Source organism: Rattus norvegicus, chromosome 8 (genome assembly GCF_021556685.1).
Source record: "Rattus norvegicus strain SHRSP/BbbUtx chromosome 8, alternate assembly SHRSP_T2T, whole genome shotgun sequence".
Lineage (NCBI taxonomy): Eukaryota > Metazoa > Chordata > Mammalia > Rodentia > Muridae > Rattus > Rattus norvegicus.
The window spans coordinates 25993484-26020291 of NC_141541.1; the positions used below are offsets into that span (position 1 = coordinate 25993484).

General features: G+C 49.1%; 1 protein-coding gene across 3 annotated transcripts; it reads right to left on the bottom strand.

Annotated features, from left to right (window-relative positions):
* Positions 1-13062: 13062 nt before the first annotated feature.
* On the bottom strand, positions 13063-22521 carry Keap1 (Kelch-like ECH-associated protein 1). Of its 3 annotated transcripts, none has more exons than NM_057152.2 (6): positions 22246-22521; positions 20243-20928; positions 16764-17437; positions 15082-15287; positions 14596-14772; positions 13063-14205 (listed from the first exon to the last, which is right to left on the bottom strand). In NM_057152.2, the coding sequence occupies exons 2-6, from the start codon at positions 20879-20881 to the stop codon at positions 14039-14041; spliced, it is 1863 nt and encodes a 620-aa protein (NP_476493.2). In that variant the 5' UTR covers positions 20882-20928; positions 22246-22521; the 3' UTR covers positions 13063-14038. The 3 variants fall into 3 exon arrangements, with proteins under 3 accessions (NP_476493.2, XP_087416308.1, XP_087416307.1); XM_087560182.1 differs by having other exon boundaries at positions 13382-14205; positions 16764-17449; positions 22246-22420; XM_087560181.1 differs by having other exon boundaries at positions 13382-14205; positions 16764-17449; positions 21965-22420.
* Positions 22522-26808: the final 4287 nt, after the last annotated feature.

Genomic DNA, 26808 nt, shown 5'->3' on the forward strand with positions numbered 1-26808 from the left:
TCTCAAAAAAACAAAAGGGAAAAAGAAAGAAGAAAGGGGGATAAAACCAGGCATATTGGCAGACTCCTTTAATCCTCACACTCAGTAGACAAAGCTAGATGAAGTGGATCAGGGCCATCCTGGTCTACATAGTGAGACCCAGGCCAGCCTGATATACATACATAGGGAGACCCTGCTGTAGAGAATTATATCAAGAACCTTTGCCTGGAAAAAGAAAAAAGAAAAGAAATTAAGGCGGTGGCTCACGACTTTAATCCCAGCACTCAGGAGGCAGAGACAGGCAGATCTCTGAGTGAGTGTGAGGCCTGTGATGTCTACAGAGAGAATTCTAGGACAGCCAGAACTGCACAAGAAACCCTGTCTTGAAAAAGAAAACAAGAGCTCAGCGGTTAGGAGCACTGCCTGCTTTTCCAGAGGTCCTGAGTTCAATTCCCAGCAACCACATGGTGGCTCACAACCATCTGTAATGGGATCTGATGCCCTCTTCTGGTGTGTCTGAAGACAGCTACAGTGAACTCACATATAATAAGTAAATAAATAAATCTTTAAAAAAAATGAGGAAATAGAAGGCATTAGACTGGGCTAGACCGCAGCAGCCTGTGACTAGACCACCCAGTGAGGGTAGGGGTATGGCTCAATGGAACAGCTGCCTAGAATTCTGAGGTGACTTATGGTACAGTCTCTTCCCTATCCAGCTTCTTTCTTTTCTCCCCCAGCACAACAATAAACAAGGACTTCAGCTCAAAGCCAGCCTGGTTGGTCTTGTTTAGTTAAGTTTTAGATCACCTAGAGTTACACAGTGGAACCCTGTCTCAGAAAAGGGATGTTGGAGGCCAGCCTGGTCTACAGTGAGTTCCAGGACAGCCAGGGCCATACAGAGACACCATACCTGGAAACAACAGCAGTGTCCCTGAGCTTCAGTTGTCCCTCTATGGAGCAGGAAGAGGTGTGTGCATGGCTGAATGGTAAAGCATGCATTTCCTGGATTGAGTCCCAGCACAGCACCTATGAAGACTTTGCTGGCCTAGAACTTAGCACAGACAGGGTGGCCTGAAAGTCACCAAAATCCACTGTTCTCTCTGGTGCTGAAAACAAGGCCTGTGCTACCATGCCTGGGATTTCCTCCTCCTCTTGCTGCGTGTGTGTGTGTGTGTGTGTGTGTGTGTGTGTGTGTGTGTGTGTGTGTGTGTTTAGTGGTAGAGGCTGACCTTGAACCCTTAACCTCCTGGCTCCACCTCAGTGCTGAGATGAGAGACATTCGGCCCTACTCCTGACATTGTATATATCCTTTCTGTGAGGTGACTCAGTCCAGTGACTACTGACTTTACACTGGATGGCTCTAGAACCAAGTGACATCGAGGACAGGTTTTGGAGGGGACAGATTACCCGACTGGTGGTCTAGGAACAGTTCCCGGGAAACAGCAGGCCGAGAGAATGAGGAACCAGCTTGGACGCTGGGTGGAAAGGCAAACCTGGAAAAATAGTTTTCAGACCATCTTGACCTTTGTACAAGAAGCAAAGAGAAGACCCAGACACTGTCCCAGGGGACCTCAGAGGTTGGCAGGCTGAGGAAAGGTCACGAGGCTGGAGGTCAAGAGGCCACAAGAAAGTCTGGACTGTGGGGAGTTATTGAGTGAACACACACACACACACACACACACACACACACATACACATATACACACACCACACACATACACACCACCACACACCACACACACACACATATACACCACCACACACCACACACACACACATATACACACACACCACACACACACATACACACACCACACACCACACACACACACCACCATCACCACCACCACACACCACATACATACACATAAACATACCAAGTGCTGAACATATTTGCTCCCAGCCTCAATTTCCCCAAGTGTAAAAGGGTTGGTGGGGTGTTAATACATCGTATATTGGAGTACAAACCAAGCAAGCCAGTGAGGGTGACCTGCATCAAACTGTCTCATTAGAATTGCCAGGAGTTGGGAGAGAGGTCCATCTTTCCTCAAGTGAAGGGAAACAGGATGCAGCCCTAGGACCATATCAGAAGAAATGGGGGTGGGGAGACCGTCTGTCTTCCCAGCACTCGGGAGGTGTAGGCAGGACGGACCGTCAGGGCCACTGCAGCATTTGATAGCAGTTTTGGCCGCATGTAAACCAGTCTCAAAAAGAAAACGTTGGGGCTGGAGAGATAGCTCAGTGGTTAAGAGCACCAACTTCCAGAGGTCCTGAGTTCAAATCCCAGCAACCACATGGTGGCTCACAACCATCTGTAATGGGATCCGATGCCCTCAGAGATAAAGACAGCCACAGTGTACTCATATACAAAATAAATATATTAATTAATTAAAAAAAAGAAAATGCTCATGTCCATCAAGACATTTTCTGCAACAGAGACTCAATAAATAAATAAAATAGCTGGATTTTATTTGGTTAGCGGGCTGCGGAGAATGCAGAACGTGCTTGTGCCACAATACCCACATTAGAGAACAATTTACCCATGGGGGCGTTCTCTTCAGCTATGTGGGTTCTGGGGACTGAGGTCAGGCTATCAGACCTTCACACCGTGAGCCAACTTAAAAATTTACTCTGTTAAAAAAAAAATTAGGCCTATGGTAAGCGAATGGTAGCACCTTTAATCCCAGCACTCAGGAGGCAGAAGCAGGTGAATCTCTGAGTTTGAGGTCAGCCTGATCGATATAGTGAGTTCCAGGACAGCCAGGGCTACAAGATTGGACCCTGTCTCAAAAATTATTCCTATTGGGGCTGGGGATTTAGCTCAGTGGTAGAGCGCTTACCTAGGAAGCACAAGGCCCTGGGTTCGGTCCCCAGCTCCGAAAAAAAGAACCAAAAAAAAAAATTATTCCTATTTGTGTGTACACGTGCACATCTGTCTGATGTGCACCAGTTGTGTGCTCTGCCTATAGAAGCCAAAAGACAGTGTCAGATCCCTAAGACCACATACAGGAAGTCATAGGCTGCCAAGTTTGGGTGCTGGGAACCAAACCCATGTTCTCTGCAAAAGCAGCAAATGCTTAACCACTGAGCCATTTTTCCAGGCATCCATTTTTTTAAAAAAGATTTATTTATTTATTATTTATTTTATGTGTACAAGCACAGTGTAGCTGTCTTCAGACACACCAGAAGAGGGCATCAGATCTCATTACAGATGGTTGTGAGCCACCATGTAGTTGCTGGGAATTGAACTCAGGACCTCTGGAAGAGCAGTCAGTGCTCTTAACTGCTGAGCCATCTCTCCAGCCCAATTTATTTCTATTTTTAATTATGTGTGTATGTGTGTGTGTGTGTGAGGGGTATCTGTAAGTGCAGTGCCCAAGAAGGCCAGAAGGGGGGATCAAATCCCCTGGAACTACAGTCCCGGATTATTTAAAGTCACCATGTGAGTGCTGGATCCTCTGGAAGAGCAGCCAGTGCTCTTAACAGCACTACCATCTCTCTGACCCTGGGGAGTGCGGGAGAGACAGATAAATAAGAGAGACAGTCAGATACACATTAAGTCAGATTGAGTGTTCTGCGGGGGGTTGATTAAACGAGATCTCTCAACAGGTGTGAGGTCTTTATTCCCAACACGAGGAAGACAGAGGCAAGTAGATTGAAAGTTCAAAGCCAGTCTTATGTACTCAGAAAGACCCTGTATCAAAACAAGCTTTAATAAACAGAATCACGGGCTGGAGAGATGGCTCAGCGGTTAAGAGCACCCGACTGCTCTTCCAGAGGTCATGAGTTCAATTCCCAGCAACCACATGGTGGCTCACAACCATCTGTAATGAGATCTGATGCCCTCTTCTGGTGTGTCTGAAGACAGCTACAGTGTACTGATATGTAATAAATAAATAAATCTTTAAAAAAAAAAAGAAAAAAAAATAAACAGAATCACACGTAGCCCCGGCCGTTCTGGAGCTCTGTCGGTAGCCGATGATGCCCTTGAACTCATGAGTCTCCTGTTAACACCTCCTAAAAGCTAAAAGTACCACACAGGTTTATCCAAAGCTTAAATCTCAACCAGTTAACGTATCTTCTCAATTTCCCGTGCTGACAAATGCAATAACACTATTCATGTTCAGGCTACATTATAGACATAGTGTGTTGACTACATTATTACCAACAGTCTGTATTACCAGTCAAATCCGTATTATTATGAAATGGGTCCCGGGGTTGGGGATTTAGCTCAGTGGTAGAGCGCTTGCCTAGGAAGCGCAAGGCCCTGGGTTCGGTCCCCAGCTCCGAAAAAAAGAACAAAAAAAAAAAAAAAAAAAAAATGGGTCCCAAGCCAGATGAGAAAGGAGCCAGAGCTGGAAGCACACGCCCTCGCGCGCCCCCTCTTGGGCAACTTCAGAACTACATGAACATCAGGAAGCGGCGTCCGTGCAGACCATCTGAGAGGCGGAGCTAGAGCGGGAGGATATTCCAAGCTATTATTGGCTGAGGTCGCTGTCAGTTGAGAGGAAAATAGCCAATGACGGCTGCGGCCGCTCGACTTCTGATCTGAAGGCTGTGTCCTGTCTCCTGTAGTCCTAATGACCTTGCTTCCTTGATTTGAACAGGACCCTAATTTCTTGAGAATATCCTGGCCCTGGAGTCAATTCTACTTTAGGGTAATATCTAGTTTATCCTTTTGTTTTTGAGACAGAGTTTCATGGAGCACAGGCTGGCCATGAACTCTCATGTCACCGAGCCTGGCCAAAAACTTCTAATCGGATCCTCCTGCTTCTACCTCCTAATTGTTGGGAGCACCACCACGCAACCCTAAGATTTTTTTTTTTTTTTTGGTTCTTTTTTTTCGGAGCTGGGGACCGAACCCAGGGCCTTGAGCTTCCTAGGCAAGCGCTCTACCACTGAGCTAAATCCCCAACCCCTGCAACCCTAAGATTTTATCCTGAGTGATCTCACGGTTCTTTCCACTTTCTTAAAGGAGGCCCACTCAGTCATGGTTGCTGGTCCCCAACAGCATTGTTTCTGCAGAAAACCATCGTTTGTGGTATAAGAACTCTGATATCATTCATCAGAGAACCCTAGAATCTTTCACCTCTCTTCAAAGGCAGTGTAGACCAGGTTGGCCTGGAAGTCACAGAGATCCGCCTGCCTCTGCCTCCTGAGTGCTGGAATTAAAGCCTTGTGCCACCAACGTCCTTATTTACTTATTTTTATTTTATTTATTTATTTTGTGGTTTCGTTTGGTTTTGTTTTATGTTTTGCCTTCTCTGATGTCTTTCAATTTAATGGGATCTTCTGTGGTCCCATGAATAAAAAAAGCCCAAAGCTCTCCTTTCCTCCCCTAAATTGGGAAGAAAAAAAAACAAGACTCAAATCACCCCTTAAAATTGAGAGGTGAGGGGTTGGGGATTTAGCTGAGCGGTAGAGTGCTTGCCTAGCAAGTGAAAGGCCCTGGGTTCGGTCCCCAGCTCCGAAAAAAAGAAGAAAAAAAATTTGAGAGGTAAGGGCTAGCGAGATGGCTCAGTAGTTAAGAGTACTGACTGCTCTTCCAGAGGTCCTGAGTTCAAATCCCAGCAACCACATGGTGGCTCACAACCATCTGTAATGAGATCTGATGCCCTCTCTGGTGTGTCTGAAGACAGCTACAGGGTACTCACATACATGAAATAAATAAGTTTAAAAAAAAAAAAAAAGTACTGACTGCTCTTCCAAAGGTCCTGAGTTCAATTCCCAGCAACCACATGATGGCTCACAACCATCTGTAATGAGCTCTGGTGCCCTCTTCTGACATGCAGCTATATATGCAGAATACTGTGTATATAATAAACAAATAAAAAAAATTGAGAGGTGATAAATTAAAAAAGTCTGGGGCTGCAGAGATGATGGCTCAGCAGTTAAGAGCACTGACTGCTCTTCCAGAGGTCCTGAGTTCAATTCCCAGCAGATCAAAGCTCCATCCCCAGCACTGAAGGAAATTATCTGCCCCACCCCCACCCCAGCACTCTGGAGGTAAAAGCAGATGATTAGGGGTTCAAGCTCGCCCTCCTCTTGGAGCATAGTGAGTTGGAGGCTGGGAAGAGACACAGGAAGAATCCAGTGCACTCAACATCATATATATTTTTTAAGTTTTTGTTTAGGTTTATTTTATTTTTTTGTGTATGAATGTTTTTTGCCTGCTTGTACATCTGTGCACCACATGTGTCTGGTGTTTAAGGAGGTGGTGAGCCTCGGTATGAGTGCTACAAATTGAAGTGAGTCCTTCAGCAAGAACAACTGCTCTAAGCAGTGAGCCACTCTCCAGTCCCAGGTTTTTAAATTATTTTACACGTGTGGTGTTCTTCACATGCCTGTGTGGTGTGTGAGTGTGTGTGTGTGTGTGTGTGTGTGTGTGTGTGTGTGTGTGTGTGATAAGATGCAGTACCAGAGGAGGTCAGAAGAGGGCGATGGATGATGGATCCCTAGAACTAAAGTTACAAACCCAGTGAACTGCCACGTGGATGCTGGCAATCGAACCCAAGTCTGTGAGAGCCAATGCCATCTCAGGGTATTTGAAGCACAGCCTCAAAGATGTCTCCCTGAAGACATCCGATCTGTGTTCCCCGGAGTCCCAAGGTGACACCAGAGGGCCTGCTCAGATGTAGGGAAGAAATTCACGCACACGTAATAGCTGGTCTCCAATGGGCCACACACTGGCATAATCTAGAAGATCTAGCCAGTTCCATGCAACTCCATATATTTGTTTCCTTTTATTTTTTTAGAAAAAGATTTATTTATTTTATGTATGTGAGTACACTGTCACTGTCTTCAGACACACCAGAAGAGGGCGTCAGATCTCATTACAGATGGTTGTGTGCCACCATGTGGTTGCTGGGAATTGAACTCAGGAGTCCTGATTTCTGCCATGTTGGTGGCCAAGCATCAACTCAGGCCATGAGCCTTGGTCACTAGCACCCTTACCAGCAAACCGTGTCTGTCCTGGCTTTGGTGTGTGTGTGGGGGGGGGGGGGTTTAAGGTTTATTTACCTTTATGTGTATGGGGGAGAGGAGTCACCAAGGCGTGCAGCACCCTTAGGCCAGCAGAGGGCTTCTGATCCCCAGAACTGCAGTTACAGATGGTTGTGAGCTGCCGTGTGGGTGCTGGGAATTGAACTCAGGTCCTCTGAAAGAGCAACCAATGCTCTTAACCTTAGCTATCTCTACAGCCCGTATCTAATTTTTTTAGAGATGATCTCCTAGTTAGCCTCAGCTGTCCACTTGACAGGCCAGAGTTATCAGAAGCTGTCTTAATGAGGGGGTAGCCTTAGACCACATTCGATATAGGTATTCCTTTGGAGCATTTTCTTTTTTGTTTTTGATACCGAGTCACTTTATATAGCGCTAGTCTCGAATTCACAGAGACTTGGCATCTGCAGACTGAATGCTGGGATCAAAGGGGTGTGCCGCCATGCCCTGTAGAGAGTTTTCTTGGCTGCCAATTGGTGTAAGAGAGGACTCTGTGGGTGGGGCCAATCCTGGGCTGAGCAGAGGCTGGGAACTGAACCAGTGAGCTGCTTTCCTTGATGGTCTCCACCAGGAGCTCCTCCCCTGAATTCCTGCCCTAACTTGCCTCAGTGATGGAACTGTATGTAAGCTGAAACAGACTTTTTCCTCCCCAAACTGGTTTTGTTCGCGATATCAGAAACCATCACAGTAGCATTGAATATAAACGAGAACAGTGACCTTGTTAAGATTTCCCAGATTCCGGACTGGAGAGATGGCTCAGCGGTTAAGAGCACTGACTGCTCTTCCAGAGGTCCTGAGTTCAAATCCCAGCAACCACATGGTGGCTCACAGCCATCTGTAATGGGATCTGATGCCCTCTTCTGGTGTGTCTGAAGACAGTGACAGTGTACTTATACAAGTATTAAAAAAAAATTCCAGATTCCAGACTCGGAAGAGTTTGCAAACCTGGGCCCTAAGGGCTGGCTCTGATTCACTGTCTCGCTGTCTCCAATTGAAGATGATTTCAGACCCAGGAGCTTGGCTGCTGATTGTGCCTGCCCGCACAGATTTCACTTCAGATGCTTAGTCAGGGAGGGGATGTGCGTGTGTCCTCCATGGTGACTGTCATTCTGGGCTGAGTTTTCCACTCCACACAAGCTTGATTTCCCCCTTTCTCGTTGATTTTTTTTTCTTTTTTTCTTTTTCTTTTTCTTTTTCTTTTTTCTTTTTTTTTTTTTTTTTTGGCTTTCCTTTTCCTGCCTGGCATGGGCGCTGGGAACCAAACCTGGGTCCTCTTCGCCTCTTCAATAGCACTGTGCTCGCCTAACTGCCGAGAGTCTCCCCAACCCTGTTGCTACCCTCGGCACGCCCCCGTATGTGAATGTAAACTTGCTCCATAGACAGTATGGCATTGGCAAATAACCACGGATACCTGAATTTGCTGCTTTGTTACTGAATGAGCTTTGCTGAGGAGAACCCATCAGAATGCCATCCTTAAGAGCATGAATGAGAGCCGGTCGTGGTGGCGCACCCTTTCACACCGGCACGTGGGAGACAGATGCAAGTGGACCTCTGACTTTTGAGGTTCTGTGTAGTGAGTTCTAAGCCATACGTATTCAGACTCTGTCTCAAAAAAGAAAGAAAAAAGAAAGAGGTTGGAGTGATAGAACTCCTGCCTTACAAGAATCCCCTGTGAGGATCTGAAAGTGTGGTTCAGTAAAAGAGCCCCTGCCTTAAACTCCCGGGGGGGGGGGGGGGGCGTGGCTGAGCAGTGTGTTTACACAGCACCACCAAGACTTTTTGGGGTTTTAACTCCAGGAGAGGGGGGGGGCTTCACTCCTCCAGCCAATCAGCTCACTCGCAGTCGTCGCAGTTGTCTTTAGTACGTGCCTAACCAAACGCTGAACCTGAATCACCACAACCTCTCCCCTGGACGATAGCCAATGCCAATGACTTTTGGCTAGCGTTCCCTAACGCACGCCTGTCTCCAGCCAAGCCTGTTGTCTGAGGTTCCAACCTCATGAACTTGGAGTTTCAGTTTGACCCCCATCCACACGCCTCTTCTGTTGGCTGACGAATTTATTTATGGTCATGCTGGGGTTGAGACTGGGGCTTTGCATAGCTCTCCCACTGCCCTACCTGACATTATTGTTTCCTGCAGTGGGAACAACTTGGTTGGGGGGATTTTTTTTTTCAAGACAGGATTTCTCTGTATAGCCCTGGCTGTCCAGAAATTCATTCTGTCAACCAGGCTGGTCCCCAACTCAGAGACCCACCAGCCTCTGCCTCCCTTGTGCTGTTATTAAAGGTTTAAAGGTGGGCACCGCCATTGCAGGACTTACATCCAGGTTTTTGTTTCTCATTTTTGCATGTGCTTGCACGCTACCTATGGTGTACGAGCAGACATACGTGTACGCTTGCAAGTGCATTTGGGTGCTTTTCTATGAGGCCTCGTTTTGACATCCTATGCTAACTTCATGACTCTCCACCCTATTTTCCCAGGCAGGGTCTCCAAGACTCAACCACAGGGAGAGCTGGGTGCAGGGATCCAATCTGAGATAGTACTCTTGTGTGGTAAGTGCTGTATCCACTGAGCCATCTCCCCAACCACTGTGGTTTTCCGTTTTGTTTTGTTTTTGCTCTTGTTTTGCTTAAAAACAAGACCTTGGGCTGGCAAAATGGCTGCTCAGCAGGTAAAGATGCCCCCAAGTCTGGCCTCAGTTGATTCTCAACTGACTCCTTCAATCAATCTCTTCTCTTCTCTTCTCTTCTCTTCTCTTCTCTTCTCTTCTCTTCTCTTCTCTCTCTCTCTCTCTCTCTCTCTCTCTCTCTCTCTCTCTCAATACAAATTAAAATCAAATTAAATGAGAAACATGCTTTCAGCTGGGCGGCGGTAGTGGTGGTGGTGTAGCCTTTAATCCCAGCATTCAGGAGACAAAGGCAGATAGCTCTCTGAGTTCAAGGCCAGCCTGGTTTACAGAGAGTTTCAGAACAGCCTGGGCTACACAGAGAAGCCCTGTCTAGAAAAAAACAAAAAGCAAAAAAGGTGTGAGATGCTCAGTCAGTAAAATGCTTGCTGTATGAGCAAGGGAATCTGAAGTTGATTCCCAGCGCCAAAATCAACATCCAGGCATGGCTGCACAGTTGTAAGCCTGGCGGAGGGAAATAGTCAGGAGAACCCCGAGGCATATGGCCACACACTCCAGCCTAATCAATTAGCTCCAGGTCTTAGTAGATCATATCTCAAAAAGCATTGGAGACAGTTTCTGAGCAATCGCATCTGAGCCTGACCTCTGACCTTGACCTACATGTGTATGCAGACACACATGAACACAAAACGATTTGAAAGGCTGGGTGACTTGGCTCTGTGGAAAAGGGGCTACCAATCCTGATGGTCTGAGTTTTACCTCTGGGTCCCATGTAGTAGGAAGAGTAAGCCAACTCCTAAAAATTGTTCTCTAAGCTCTATCTACACACAGCCCGTGACACACTGACCCCAACACACAAATACACACACAGGCAGGGGTGGCACATGACTTTAACTCCAGCACTCAGGAGGCAGAGGCAGGCAGATCTCTGAGTTTGAGGCTAGCCTAGTTTATAGAGTGTGTTCAAGGACAGCCAGAGTTACACAAAGAAACTCTGTTTTGGAAAAAATTAAAACAATTTAAAAAGAAAAAAGAAAGGAAGGAAGGAAGGAAATGCTCGTTTTGGGGCTGAGGGTGTAGCTCATGGGTAGACCACATATTTAGTATGCAACAGATTCTGGGCTCAAGCCCCAACACTGAGAAAACAAATAAGTCAGCAAGCTTAAAACTGGCTCCTCGGGGCTGGGGATTTAGCTCAGTGGTAGAGCGCTTGCCTAGGAAGCGCAAGGCCCTGGGTTCGGTCCCCAGCTCCAAAAAAAAGAACCAAAAAAAAAAAAAAAACTGGCTCCTAGTGGATCCAGCTGCTGCAGGGCGTGCTGTCCAATAGATGTCCAAAGTCCCAGCCTCACAGCTAACAACCAGCAAACACACCTGATCCTGAGACCCAGAGGCTTCACAGAGACCTTGACCTGAGAGTGAGGGCCGTACGTAACCCTCCACAGCAAAGATCACCCCACTCCAGGGAGAGGAGCTGTACTGGGAGGTTGATCATCTCAGCCGGACATTCAATTCTTCTGGAACTTTCACGGCTGTGCACAAAGACTTTCTTTAATTTCCCTCATCCACATGTTGAGTAGCCACCAGGAAAGGAGTTGACGAGAGGGCTCAGTGGGTAGAGGGGCAAGGGGCTTGCCACCAGCCTTAGGCCCTCAGTTTCAGACCCAGAACCCTCATGACAGAAGAACCTATTCCTGAAAATTCTCCCAACATCCACACAACTGCCACGTGTGCTTGTACCTCTGGCTCCCCCCCAAAAATGGACAAGTGAAATTAAAATAGTAGAAATATCAGAAATGCTGAAAAGACTGCCCAGGTGGCATCTATGAAACTCCTCAGGGGGGCTGGAGAGATGGCTCAGAGGTTAAGAGCACCAACTGCTCTTCCAGAGGTCCTGAGTTCAATTCCCAGCAACCACATGGTGGCTCACAACCATCTGTAATACTGGTGTGTCTGAAGACAGCGACGATGTACTCACATACATAAAATAAATAAATAAAATCTTTAAAAAGAAAAGAAACTCCTCAGGGCTGCAAAGCTTCCTTCTCACCTCCTTCCACTGCAAACCCACGGTGCACCCAGACTTCCTGGTGGCTGTGTAAGTAAATCCTCCTTGCTTCCTTCTATCTTTAAAAAATTATTTTTCAGATGTATGTGCGCTTTTGTGAGTTCATGGGCAGCACAAGCTTGTGGGAGTTTATCCAGGCCAGCAGGCATCAGACCCCACAGGACCGAAGGAGTCACGGGGAGTTGTGGTGTACGTGCTAGGCGCTGAACCTGGGTCCTCTGACAGGGGAGTAGGTGCTCTTAACGGCCTAGCAGCTCTCTCTAGCCCCTTCTCTTCCTTTCTTCTTTCTCCTCAATCCTTCTGGGTTGTATTCCCACATCTTGTACAGAGGTGGAAGACAGAGGAGGGATGCTGGTGCTTTCTTCTATCCCTCCTGTCAGTCTCTCATTTAGAAACAGGTCTCTCTAGGACGACCAGGCTGGTCCCAAACTCAGAGATCCGTGTGTTTCTGCCTCGTCTGCAAGGGCTCTATTGAGCTTCATTTCCAGCTTTTTGAAGACTTTTTAGGTATATAGAGCTGTGTTTGTCTCTCCATGCATTTGTGGACAGGTGCCTCAGACGGCTCTGGTCCTTGGGAAGAACCAAGAAGCCACCTCTCTGGCCTAACGCATCTCCCTATGTGGCTTGGGCTGGAATTCAGAGCTCTGGGATCAAAGGCGTGAGCCACCACACCTCACTCCATACATGTGAGAGGATCTTGCTATGCAGCCCAGGCTGGCCTTGAAGTCTCAATCCTCCTGCCTCAGCTTCCCGTCACTGGGGTTACAGGTCGGTGCTACTATTCCAAGCTATACTTTAGGCGCTGAGACATCTAAGGGAACTGAAAGGGGAGCCATTGGAGATAGAGGTACAGGTGTCTGAAGCCCCCAACATAAGTACTGGGAACAAAAGCTGAGCCCCTGGAAAAGCAGCAAGTGCTCGTAACTGCTGAGCCACCTCCAGCTCCACAGAGAGCCCAGGATGACCCCAAGCCTCCTTTCTCCTGGTGCTTTAAAAATACACCCAGAGCCCAGCATGTCAGCACATGCTTTCTGCTTGCTTTGTTGGCTTCATTTTCTTTTCTGGAGACAGCTTCTCTGTATAACAGCCCTGCTTATCCTGGAATTCACTTTGGAGGCCAGGCTGGTCTCAAACTTGGGAGAGATCTGCTTGCCTCTGCCTCCAAAGTGCGGCCACTGCCCGGCCATTACTCTGAAACGAGGTCCAGTTGGCAAGGCTGGCCTTGCATTGGTTACATGTTTATGCCAGCATGACGCTGAATTTATCGGTGGTTCTGCCCCCTGCTGCTAGGATTACAGGGTGATCCATGATGCCCAGCTTAGAGGTGTTAGGGATGGAACCCAGGGCTCATACATGCCAGGTTAGCTCTGAGCCACTGAGCTGTACCATACCCAATGTCCCAGAAATCTTTATTTTCCTGCTTAGATACAAAGAGGAGAAGCAGGAACCAGGCATGGTGGTATACAGGTATAACTCAGGAGGCTGGGGCAGGCAGCAGGGCCAGGAGTTCAGGGTCTGAATTGAAGGCCATCCTGGACTACATGAGCTCTGGTCTCAAAGCAAAAGACAGGAGGCCCCAGGAGAAGTGTCACAGAAGTTGGGTCATTGGCTTCTAATACCCCGAAACAGACAGACAACTATGTGTCCCACAAGGGAGCAGGATGCCCTAGATGAGTAGAATGCACAATTGTAAGCAGAGACAACAGACAGGTTTCAGATGCCAGCCCCGATCAGGATCTGCGTGTATTTCAATAGCAGAGCTGTCTCTCCCTGAGGGATTCCACTGCCCTCTGAGGACCGGTGTGCAAGGCACTGCCTACTCCATTTTTTATTCTCATGGGAAAGTTACAGGGCTATTTAACAAAATAAGTGTCCAGGGCTTACAGCCCAGAGGCTGCTCTGCAGGTTTGTCCCTGGGCCCCATCTCCAGAGGGAGCCTCTGCCCCTTGGCCTCACCTGTTCCTTCTTTCCCTTGTCCCCTGGAATTGATCACCAAGTTGCAGGAACCAAAGAAAACACATGTGACCTTCCTGCTTTGCCTGTCCCCCCTGAAAGGGGGTCTGGGTGTGGGTGGTAGGAGTTCAGGGGCCTCTCACCTGCGAGGGTGCCCTCCCATACCCCATCCCAGACTGCAGACTTGGATGCTCCAGGGGCTATGACAGAAGGGCCCATGGATTTCAGTTCTGGTCTTCCACAAGGTCCTTTACAAGGCATCCCAGCCGCCCTTCGTGGAAGAAGGCATGGCTTGTTCTGCTGCCTCTTCTGCCCTGTGTTTTGTTTGTGGTTTTGCTTCCTTTTTCTTTAGTACAGAGACAGCAGCGATGCACAGCTTCTGTCCTGTGGCCAGTGCTCAGGTAGTCCAAGTGCTTCAGCAGGTACAGTTTTGTTGATCAATTTGCTTCCGACAGGGTTCCATGGTGACAGCAACACCCACCCCACTGCGGCCAGATGTCAAGCGGGTCACTTCACTCCAGGTATCAGTGTCTGGGTCATAGCATTCCACACTGTCCAGAAAAGTGTGGCCATCGTAGCCTCCTGCAGGGAGAGTGAAGAAAATGGTCACCCCTCAGAGGGCTCAACCCATTATGCACCCACAAAAAGGCAGCAGAAACCAGAAGGGAAAAGAAGCCACCTGTTTGTGATGGATAGGGAGGGGGTGGAATGTGGTTCAGTGGTAAAGCTCCTACCTAGACTTCCCAGTGAAGGTGAGGTGCAGGGTAGGAAGTGTTGTGAGAGTGGGGGGGGGGGCCTCAGTGGTAGAGCGGCTGCCCAGAATACCCCAGTGGGGCGTGGCACAATTAAAGAACACTTGCCAAGCATTCGGGAGTCTCTGGCTTCTATATACTCAGCACCAGAACTTGAAAAAGAAAAGATAAGGACACTTAAGTGTGTTTTTCACCCTGACCCGGCCTCAGAGGGCCTCACCGAGGACGTAGATCCTGCCCTGGTGCACAGCAATCCCCAGCGCGCTCCGGCGATGCTTCATGGAGGCTACGAAAGTCCAGGTCTCTGTCTCCACGTCGTAGCGTTCCACGCTGTTCAGCTGGTCCTGCCCATCGTAGCCTCCTGCGGCATAGATGCAGCTGTGCAGCACACAGACCCCTAAACGAAAGCGCACAGTGAGAGTCACCGTGAGGCTGGTCTCGGATCGGTGCCACTGAACAAGGGACCTTAGCAACCACTACCCTTCCCTCCAGCACTGGAGAAGCTGGGGTAGGAGGATCGAGTTCAAAATCACCCTCATCTACATAAGGACTTCCAGGACAGCCTTAGTTGTAATGACCCTGACTCTTAACAAAACAGTAAAAGCTGGAAGGGAGGAGGGTTATAGATTCCTGGGCTACAAGGAGGAGCGCAGAGAAAGGAAGCTCCTCGTAGGCTGGGTGTGTCTTTACTCCGTGCCCCACTCACCGGCCCCGCTCCGGATGGTATTCATTGGTGTAATCATCCGCCACTCATTCCTCTCCGGGTAGTAACATTCTGCCGAGTTAAGCCGGTTAGTCCCATCAAAGCCCCCCACTGCATACAGCAAGCGGTTGAGCACTGCCACGCCCACGCCGATCCTCCGCGTCAACATTGGCGCGACTAGGTGCCACTCGTCTCGATCTGGCTCATATCTGCGAAGGACATGATGCACCGTGGTCACCCCAGGCTACCGCTGGACTTCCTCACACTAAGGTCCACCATCTACCAGCACTTTGTATTTTTAATATTTTTTTGTAGATAGAATCTTGTTATATAGTCCAAGCTAGCCTTGAACTCTCCGTGGTCTCCTGCTTCGGTGGTCTCCTGCTTCGGTCACACGGTCACCCTGTGCTGGGATGAAGGATGTGCAGCACCATGCCTGGCTCTGATCTCTACTTCTCTCAAGAAGTGTGTGGGATCAGCAGAAGTGAGGGGGAGTCGGCAGCTCAGTTTCCAGAGGAAGAAACTGAGGCTCAGTGTTATCAGTTATGAAAGCAACAGCAATTCCCTTAAGCCTAGGCAGCTTTATCCTTCCCGGCAGCAGTGCCTTGTGCTTCACCCCTAGTGAACTCACTGCCTCACACTACAAGCAAGATTTGCTACGGAAGGGGCTGGGGATTTAGCTCAGTGGTAGAGCGCTTACCTAGCAAGCTCAAGGCCCTGGGTTCGGTCCTCAGCTCAAAAAAAAAAAAAAAGATTTGCTACGGAAATGTGGGGTAGGACTCCAGAAGTCTAACTGGTTCTCCCAGGCGCTTCTCCTCCAAGCAACATGATCAGAAATGGGGTGAATGCGTCCCGGTTGGCCCAGCAGCGTCCAGTCCATACCTGTGTTCCTGGAGTTATTAATAGTGTCCCTGTCCTCCTTGAAAGCGGCCGCTCAGGGAGGCATCAACCCACCATCCTATTCACAGACCACAAACATTAGAGGCCCCTAGGGCATTTGTTTAAAAGTCCATTTTCAGGCTATGGATGGGGTTAGCCCGGGGGCGGGAGGGGGGGGGTAAATGGCTGGCCTGGCATGCACAAAGTCCTAGGTTCTATTCCCAGCACTACAAACACAAAATTTAAACTTTTCTCATTTTCTTACCCTTGCTCCAAGCCCTAAATTTATGTGTTGGGGGGAGGGGGTACAGGAAGAAGGGGGTTGTCTGTTTTGAGACAGGGTCTCATATCCCAGGCTGGCCTTGAACTTGCCATACAGCCAAAGAGAATCTTGACTCCCGATCCTGCTCCCTCGACCTCCCAAGGGCTGGGATGAGAGCTGGTGTCCACTACCACACCCCAGCTGAGTCACACCCCACGCCTGTGCCTTCCTTTTTCTCCCTCTCCTTATGGCAGTGTTGGGGATGAGACCTTAAACCCTGGATTCAAGAAAGAGACCAGGGCACTACCACTTAACTACATCCCTGTTCAGATGATACATTTTAACTAATTATAAACAGCACAACATAATTCACATACTATAGTAACTCCTGCTGTCCTCAGTGTGCTGTGACTCCTATAGGTTTAGGAAGCCCCTTCCAGGATTTCCCAACTCTGGACACTGAGGACAAACATCCCAGCCGCTCAACCTCACGTGGAGGCAGGGACAAGAACACGTACTGTCCCTTAGGGCCTCCGGTGCTCACCTCTCCACGCTGCTGTGGTGGATGCAGCCGTGGGAACCCCCGACTGCGTAGATGTGGCCATCTATGACCCCCACCCCGATGCGGTTGCGCGGCACGCTCATAGAGGCACAGGGCGACCACTGGTTGGTCATGGGGTTGTAGCAGTCCAGGGCGCTGGAATCAGTGTTGCCGTCCGGCGAGTTGTTGCGGCCGCCCACAGCATACAGCAGCCCGCCCACCACGCAGCCCGCCAGCCCACTGCGGGGCACCTGTAGGTCTGCCAGGCGCAGCCAGGAGCCATTGCTCGGGTTGTAGGCCTCCAGGTAGCTGAGCGACTGTCGGAAGTAACCGCCCGCAGTGTAGATGAGGCGGCCCACTTTGGGCGCCCGGCAGGGCACCGCTTGTGTGGGCTTGTGCAGCGTGAGCTCCTGGAAGATCTGCACCAGGTAGTCCTTGCAGCGCGCGTCGGCCTGCAGGATCTCGCACTTTTGCAGCTGTGTCTGCAGGAAGCGTGGCGTGAGAGCGTGGCAGCGCACGGCCCGTAGCAGTGCCTGCACGTAGAAGCGCCGCTGCGGGCAGTCGTATTTGACCCAGTCGATGCACGCATGGAACACCTCGGACTCGCAGCGCACGTTCAGATCATCGCGGCTGATGAGCGTGGCCAGCTGGCAGTGTGACAGGTTGAAGAACTCCTCCTGCTTGGCCACCTGCAGGGAGCTCAGGTGAGAAGGAAGCCCTCCTGGCCGAGCACCCATACACTGGCATCACACGGGCCACACAGTGTGGTATCTTTAGGCGCCTGTATTGATTTTGGTTTTAATTTTTAAAAAAAAAAATATAGCTAGGTGTAGTGGCACACTCCTATAATCCCCTATCCCACGGAAGGCAGAGGAACAAGGGTGTCTGAATTCAAGGCCAGATTGGTCTACATAAGCCAGTTCTAGATCAGGTAGGACAACATAATAAGATCCTGTCTCAAAATAAACAAATAATTGAACCTAGTCTGGCTTTAATCCCAGCATTGGACTAATGGCCACTTGGAAGGGAGAGGCAGGAGATGTCTGTGAGCTCCAGGCCACTTGTTCTACATAGTAAGACCCTCTCTTAAAAAAGGACTTTAAATTACATTTAATTACATTTAAATTACATTTATTGGTTTATTGGGTATGTATGGGAGGTGTGCGACAGCTCATGTCTGACGGGTAGGATCTCGCCTTCCACCTTGTGGTCCCTGGGATTGGTCTTCTGGCTTGGCAGTGAGTGCCCTCACCAGCTCCCAAAGGCACTGGGTTTGTTTGTTTCCTTGTTTTGTTTGTTTAACCCCCTCAGGAATCATATGCTGGAAGGAATCAACTTGTGCAAGTAGTATTCTGACCTCCGCATGAACTGTGGCACATACATTGCCCCCGAAATAAACACAATCAAAATTTTAGATTAATAAAATAAAATATAAAATGATAGGGAGCCTTACGGCTTGGCAGAGATGAGGAGACAACTCGGGAATGAGAGTATGGTATAAACTTCAAGTGAGCCACCAAGGTCCGTGTCGATTCTCGGCACCAGGGAACCTGACACACAAGAATCTTGGGTTTCAGACAAAAGCCTGGGCTATGACAACCTGCTGTCTCAAAAATCTAAATGAATAAACAAAATACATTCATGCTGATTCATACTGACCTTACACAGCCTGAAGGCTGTGCGTGTGTGTGTATCTGACCTGGAACTTGTTACGCGGAGCAGACTGGCCTCCAACTCACAGCTCTGCCTGCCTTTGCCTACCCAGTGCTGGGACTAACGGTGTGCGTAGCCACACTTGGTTTATGTGAGGTGTGGATGGAACCCAGGGCTTCGCACAGGCTGGGGAAGGGTTCTACCAGTCCAGGAGCACATCGGCCCTCCAAAGATTTATGCACTAGGCTTGATGTGCCCGCCACCCATCTTGTGAGGTCAGGTGTGGAACTGTCCACTTGAGAACGACAGATGGTGTTCAAAAGCTTTTGAAGCATTTCAGACTTGGGGTTTGGGTTGGTGATATTCAGAATGCAGTCATGTCCAGGGGACCTTTCTAGTCACTGCCACCCAGAGCCAAGGCTGCTGTTGACTGGCTTTCCCCAAGAACTGCCCTATTACTTTCCCTTGAGGACTTCCTGTATTCAGAAACGAAAATGAAAGCAATACCATGTGAACCCAGGAAAAGCCAAGCAAAGCTGGAGACTGCATGTGTGAGGTTGGTGGGTACCATTGACTGCCTGTTCAATCGCACTCCGAGGGTTTCTCTGTGTAGCCCTGGCTGTCTTGGGACTCCCTCTGTAGATCAGGCTATCCTTGAACTCTTGAACTCAGAGATCTACCTGCCTCTGCCTTCTGAGTGCTGGGATTAAAGGTGTACACCAATATGTTTGCACATATACACCCACACACCCCACTTTTTTTAGACAGGGTCTCACTGTATAGCCCAGGCTGGCCATCACTATTTTTAACACCAAAGAGACCAGGCTGCTGAGGCACTAGGAGGGCATGTCCTCACCTGATGCTCTCTGCATTTGGATTAGGGGCTCAGAAGCTGAGTTTTCAGTCCAGCAATGTGGCTTTGAGGGTAAAGGCATTTTCTGCCAGGCCCTATGATCTGAGTTTAACCTAGAAACATACATAAGGTAGCAAGAGAGAGCCAGTTCCTGCTATTTGTTCTCTGATTTCCACACAAGATCAGTGCATGCATATACACACAAATATATATATATATATATATATGTATTTTTTTTAGGACTTAAAAAACAAAAACAAAACAAAACAATAGCTTCAATAGCCAGGTGTGGTGGTACACACCTTTAATTACTAAGGCAGGTGGATCTCTCTTAGTTCAAGGCCAGGCCAGTCTACAAATTGAGGTCCAGAACAGACAGGACTGTTACACAGAGAAACTCTGTCTCAAAAAACAAAAGTAAAAGAAAAACAAAAAAAGCCTCAGCTAGAGAAGTCTGCCAAAAAAAATAAAATCTAAGGTGCTGGAGAGATGACTCAGCAGTTGAGCGCACTACTGACTGCTCTTCCTGAGGACCAGAGTTCAAATCCCAGCACCCACGTGGCAGCTCACAACTGTCTGTAACTCCAAGACCTGACCCTTTCACATAGAAAAACATTCAGGCAAAACAATAATGCACACAAAATAAAGGTAAATGAATTTTTAAAAAAAGATTTAAAAACAAAAGTAAAACCAAGTCCTGGGGCTCTGCGTTCCATTCCAGTATCTCTTAAGTATACTGGGAGTCTGTGACTACAGTACTTGGGAGACTGACACAGGAATCAGGAACTTAAAACCATCCTCAGATACACAACCAGATTAGGGCCAGCCTGAGCTACATGAGGCCCTATGGAGAAAAGGAGGAAGAAAAAAAGAAATCTTCCTCCAGCCTTGAATGGCCGCTCCAGTCTCGGAGAGCACTATGCTGGCCCATCCCACTTCTTGTGACAACTGAGCCCAAACCCCAGGTCTTACTCACCTCCCCGAAGTGCATGTAGATATACTCCCGAGCACGCTGGTGCAGTTCCGTGCAGCCGATCTGCTCGGCGAAGTTGGCGATGCCGATGGCGTTGCTGGGGTCCAGCTGCTGCACGAGGAAGTCGCTGCAGGCTCGGACCACGCTGTCAATCTGGTACATGACTGCCCCGTTCATCACATGCAGCACACACTTCTCGCCCACGGAGATGGAGGCCGTGTAGGCGAACTCAATTAGCCTCTCCATGACCTTGGGGTGGATGCCTTCAATGGACACCACCTCCATGCCCTGCTCCCGAAGCCCGTTGGTGAACATAGCTTTAAAGACTGGGCTGGAGGAGGCCAGCACCACTTTGTGGGCCATGAATTGGGCAGCTGGGATGTCCTCATATTTGACCTGCAGGGTCACGTCACAGAGCTGCTGGCTCAGCCGAAGCTCGTTCATGATGCCAAAAGCCTGCTTGGTGTGATCCTCTAGTGTGTAACTGAAGGTTCGGTTACCATCCTGCGAGGGCGTCACCTCCGCCTTGCACTCCGTGGATGCATACATCACCGCGTCCCCTGCCCCCTCCGGGCACTTTGACCACAGGGGCAGGAACTGGCTGCTGCGGGGAGCCCCGCTAGGCTTGGGTTCGGGCTGCATGGGGTTCCTGATGACAAGATACAGTTCCACCACTAGCGATTAGGGGCCTGGAAGGAGGGAAGAGTACAGGGCTGGATTAGGCCAGACCCTGCCACATTTTTTTTTTTGTTTGTTTGTTTCTTGTTTTCTTTTGAGACAGGGTCTTAGCCTAGGCTGGCTTCAAACTCACTATGTAAACAAGGCTGTTTGCTGTTTCCTCCCGTGTACTGGGACTACAGTTTGTGTCACCATATCTAGCCAAGCTTTAATTTTTTTTTTTTTTTTTTAGACTAAGCAATGATTTCTAGAGCAGTTTTTGTCAAGCCAAGTGAACTGGACACACCCGGCTCCATTCAAACTGACTTCTTCTCAAATCACCGGCCGTTCCTTTTCCTGCTCAGAATCACCCAATACCTATCCCAGAGCCCAAGAGTGGAAACCCAGCTCCTCAATGGCCTGTAAAACTCCACACCCCCTTCTAGACCTCTTCACTCAGTTCCAGCCATGCTTCCCTTCCCTTCATCCGACATGTCAAATCCCTTTCTTCAACACCTCACCAAAATTTACAGAGCCTGCCATTTATACTTGCAACTGTTCTGAGCTCCAGGGACACAGCAGGAAGACAGAAAAGGCCTGAAAATAAAGCAAGGTCTGTATAGAAAACACTAGGCGAGCACCAAGGCCCTGGGCAGAGTGTGCAGCCTCTGGAACACCCACGGTGAGGGATTCAGGAGACCCTTGGAGACCTGGGGCCAGGACAGGAGTTATGCTTTCAAAGGAGATGTGGGGACACAGAGAGGGCCTGCAGCTGGCTCCCCAGGTTCTGGGGCTCAGCCTGGAGTCGCGTCCCCCAGTGTTATGTCTACTAGGTCACCATGGGGGGGACGACGATGAAATGCTCCAGGGGCCCCAGTAAGTGAGCGACTGTCACGCGTGACCACACTGCCGGAGCTCGGGCCTGGCATTGCGCAGAGGGCTGAGCAGCAGCCACCCGGTACCCGGTGCCTGCTCCAGCGGCCTCCCTAACGCTCGGAGGCGCAGCCCTGACGCCTGGAGAGCCCGCAGGGCCTGGTCCCGGGCCGCGGCCCGGAGCGGCGCACTCACCCCGCCATGGCCGCGCTCTGCCTCCGCCTCCGCCGCGCGGGTCACGGTGACTAAGCACAGCGCACCACCCTGTCACAATAAGAGTCCCGGGGCGCCGGCCGCGGGCGACCCCTACCCTCGACTCGCCTCGGCCACCACCCTACGCGGGTGCACGGGCTGGGCGCGGGTGCGCACTTGGAGGGGTCACGCGCTTCCCCCCACCGCGTGCACGTCCCCACGCGCGACCGCGGGCGGCGCCCGGAGCTGGCTCCCCACCGCATCCTCCGCGGGCGCTCGCTCACCTCCGTCCCACCCCCCCGGGTGTCTCTGTTGGTGCCACGCGTCCAATCCGCACCGCCGGGCCGCCACGCGCCGCGCTTCCGGGAGGAGCCGAGGGCAGCCAGGGGGCCTCGGATCGGGGCAGCGGTGCTGCGGGGTCCCGGGCGGCACGCGTGGGAGGAGCGGGAGGGCGGAAACAGGCGGCGGGCACGCAGAGGCGGTTCCAGCCCTTCCTGCAGGTGCCGGGCGGAGGGAGCAGGGCGTGGGTCAGGGCGGCCCTAGGAGCCTGCCTCCGGGTTAGGCTGTCCAGTACGCCTCTAGCTGAACCTGCCCCAGCGGACCCTCCCACACCCTACCCGGCCCAGCCAGACCTATGTACCTGGTTGAGATACAGATCTTCCTTTAAAATAACTTTTTAATGGTTTCTATTTCAATTCGCATTTTACTTTATGTGTGTGGGTGTTTTGCCTGCGTGTATGTCTGTGCCCCGTGGGCGTGCAGTGCCCCCTAAAGTTACAGGTTATCCACCCTGTGGAGAGGGGGAATTGAACTCTGGTCTTCTGCAAGAGCAACAGGTACTCTTAACTGCTGAGCCAGCACCCCAGCCTTATAACATCTTTTTTGGGAATGGCCTCATTACATAGCCCTGGCTGGCCTCTGCCTCTCGCTCTGCCTCCTGCGTGCCGGGGTGAGGGGGAGTGGGGGGGTGGGGGTTTAAAGGCTGTGACACCACGCAGGGCTTTGTGTACATTAATTTATTTGTGTGTATGCTTGTGTGTAGAGGTCGGGGGATGACTGGCAGAAACTGATTCTCTTCCCCTATGTGGAGCCTGCAAGGTGCAACAGCAGCCCACTTTCCTCTCTCCTCTCTCTGTAGTCATTTTTTCATGAGGAGAGGTGTGGCATTCATCTGAGGGTGTTGGAGAGTTGGAATGCCCAGAATTGCCTTTCTTTGCATTTCTCATTATATATATATATATATATATATATATATATGATAAGAGATTCTTATTTGCTACAAAGGCATTTATGAGAGAAAATTATTTTCTTGACCTATAAGATTTGGCCAATTCTGGCAACTAAGTTCCATCCCTGTTTCTCACGTGGTAGTAAAAAACTTACTCCTCCAAGTTGTCCTCCAACCTCCACATGCACACATAAATTAATTTTGGAAAATAAAGTTATTATTGGTGCTGGAGAGATGGCTCAGTGATTACAGCACTGACAGCTCTTTCAGAGGACCCAGGTTCAATTCCCGGAACTGGTATTAGGGTCAAAATGAACGCCTATAACTCCAGTTACAGGGGATCCCATACCCTTTTCTGGCTTCCACAAGCACCACAACCATGAAGACAAAACACCCATACACATAAAATAAAGATAAATAAAAAAATTTAATATTATTTGACTGACTGGTGCAGACAAGATGTCATTTTTAGCCCAGGCTAGCTTTGAACTCTGTCTCCTGTCTCCATCTCTCCAATGGGATTACAAATGTGTATTCTGGGTTTTTTCTTTCAATTTATTTTTAATTTCATGTTCATTGCTGTTTTGCCTGCATGTATGTCTGTATAAGGTGCATACTGGATCCCTTGGAACGGGAGTTACAGATGGTTGTGAACTGCCATGTGGGTTCTGGGAATTGAACCCAGGTCCTCTGGGAGAGCAGCCAGTGCTCTTAACTGCTGGGCTATCTCTCCAGCCCCAGTTTTACTCATATATGTTTGAGGCTGGATTTCACTTTGTAGCCCAGACTGGCCTTGAGCACACAGTAATTCTCTTGCCTCAGTCTCCCAAGTGCTGGCATTTTTAATATAGACGCCACACTTTGCTATATAATTTTAAGTAATTATTTTATATATTTATCATCTGAATAAAGGAATGTCCGGTGGAAATGATGTTGATCCGTGTGGGAAGTTCCTGGAGACACCACATGAACTCGACCTTTCCTATGTTCAATAAAACTGCAATTCCAGCCTTCTCCAAAGGTGGCGTCTCACCACACTCAGCTATGATGTAGGTGTTGGGATTCCTGCCCTGGTGCCTAAGACCACAATTTCTGTCTCTCAAAGTCAAGCCTCCAGGCCCCATGAGCTGGCTGTGGAGATTTATCAAGGCTCATTCACACAGGTACAGCCATGATTATATAACAGTTTAACTGTCAAAGGACTCGCCCAACTCCTACATTTTTTTTGTAGGCTTCTGACTCAATAGCTGGTGGTATTGCTGTAGTGTGAAATACTATCCAGCCAGTTAAAAGAAGCAAGATGGAGCTGGACCTGGAGATGAAGGCATGAAAATTTAGCTACTCTGGAAGTAGCTGAAGCAGAAGAATGACTGGTTGGATAACAATGAGACCTTGTGTGTGATGGTTTGTGTGTGTGGTGTGTGTGGTGCCCAAGGAGTGGCACTACTAGGAGGTGTGGCCATGTTGGAGTATGTATGTCTCTCTGGGTGTGGGCTTAAGACCCTCACCCAACTGCCTGGAAGTCAGTCTTCCACTAGCAGCCTTCAGAGAAAGATGTAGAACTCTCAGCTCCTCCTGCACCATGCCTGTCTGGATGCTGCCATGCTCCCGCCTTGATGACACTGAACTGACCTCAGAATGTATGCTAGCCCCAGTTAAATGTTGTCCTTATAAGACTTGCCTTGGTCATGGTGTCTGTTCACAGCAATAAAACCCTAAGACAGAAAGAATTTGATACCAGGGACTGGGGTATTACTGTGATAGGCCTGACCATGCTTTTGTTTGGAAGAATGTGGATTTTGGGACTTTGGATTTGGATAGCAGTGGAATGATTTAAATGGGGTTTAATGGGCTATCATACTATGAATATGGAAGACTGTGTTGCTGGGAGTGATTTGAACTGTGCTGACCTGGCCCAAGAGGTTTCAGAGAAGAAGAATTTCAGAATGTGGTATTTTGATGAAAAATGTGGTTGCTTTTTTGCTCTTGTCTGAAGAGTCTACCTGAGGCTAAGGAAAAGAGATTTTTATTAATTGTTTTGAAAAAGGAAGTCTCAAAAACCCTGGTGTAGATTCTGCTGTGTAGTTACTAAAGTTTACTCTCTTTTTTTTAAAGATTTATTTACTTATTATTTATGAGTACACTGTAGCTGTCTTCAGACACACCAGAAGAGGGCACCAGATCCCATTACAGATGGTTGTGAGCCACCATGTGGGTGCTGGGATTTGAACTCAGGTCCTCTGGAAGAGCAGTCAATGTTCTTTTTTTCGGAGCTGGGGATCGAACCCAGGGCCTTGCATTTGCTAGACAAGCGCTCTACGCTCTACCACTGAGCTAAATCCCCAACCCCAGCAGTCAGTGTTCTTAACCACGGAGCTACCTCTTCAGCCCCTAAAGTTCATTCTTTACATTTATTTTGCCTTTTTTTTTTTTTTTCGGAGCTGAGGACCGGAGCTTGCTAGACAAGCACTCTACCACTGAGCTAAATCCCCAACCCCGCTAAAGTTCATTCTTATGAAGAGCATTTTAATGAAAAGGAGCAAGTTGAGAAAGGAAAAAAAATATAAAACCTATGGTTCCAGTATTAAAGGGGCACCAGGAAGTGAGTGGAGCTGACTCCAGTGTTGGAGGATATTAAATTGAATTGAGGGAGTAGTGACCTTGGGGCAAGATCCCACCCAGCTAAATTAGCTCCAGGCAACTTAGTACAAACCTTTAATCCTAGGGGGCAAAGACAAGCAGATCTCTGAGTTCAAGGTCAGTCTAAAACAAAGTAAATTCTAGGTGAAGAAAAACTTAAATCCAGTCTTAGTAGACCACACCTTTAATCCCAGTGTTTAGGAGACAGGCTGCAGATATCTGAGTTCAAAGTCAATCAACGGAGCAAGTTCCAGGACAGCCAAGCTTAGACAGTGAAGGAATTGGAAACTGAAAGCTGGTGATAATGTAATAGAACAAAGGGGCCATGTTCCAGCCCCAGCAAGGAGCAATACTCCTTTGGCCATGTGGCTCTGGCTTCAGAATCCAGAATAGAAGGGACTACTGGGAAAATTGATTCTGGTCAGCTGGAACTAAGAGATTAGCGGTGAATAAGAGGAGACCAGCATCACTGAGGTGAAACCCTCTGGGAAGTGTTGTCTGAGACCACAAAGAAACTGTGTTCCAGATATAGCCAAGGTTACCTGGTGCTGTGGCTGGACTTGGTAATGTGTAAGAGTCACCCAGGTGGTACTGGTTTTGAAGGCATGAAGGGGTCATGAAGAGCAGCTGAGGCTTGGCACTGTGAGAGGCCATGGGAGGCCATTGGTGAAGGTGCAGCCTCGGTGGCAGTTGATGGCCCAGTCTATTCCTGGCTTCCTTGGATGAAGATATAGACCTCTTAGCTCTGCCTGCACCATGCCTTCCTGGATGCTGCAATGCTTCCCCCTTGATGATAATGGTGACCCTTTGAACCTGTAAGCCAGCCCCAATTAAGTGTTGTTATTTATAAGACTTGCCTTGGTCACGGTGTCTGTTCACAGCAGTAAAACTCTAAGGCATTGTATCACACAATTATTTCAAAAACAAAAGAGAGGGGCTGGAGAAATGGCTCAGTGGTCCAGAGGTCCTGAGTTCAAAT

Coding starts and splice junctions, on each gene's coding strand:
- Keap1 (XM_087560182.1), bottom strand. CDS start 20,881: ATGCAGCCCGAACCCAAGCCTAGCGGGGCTCCCCGCAGCAGCCAGTTC. Junction 15,288..16,763: donor CACCACAGCAGCGTGGAGAG/GTGAGCACCGGA, acceptor TGTCCTTCGCAG/ATATGAGCCAGATCGAGACG. Junction 14,773..15,081: donor TACCATCCGGAGCGGGGCCG/GTGAGTGGGGCA, acceptor GCTTTCGTTTAG/GGGTCTGTGTGCTGCACAGC.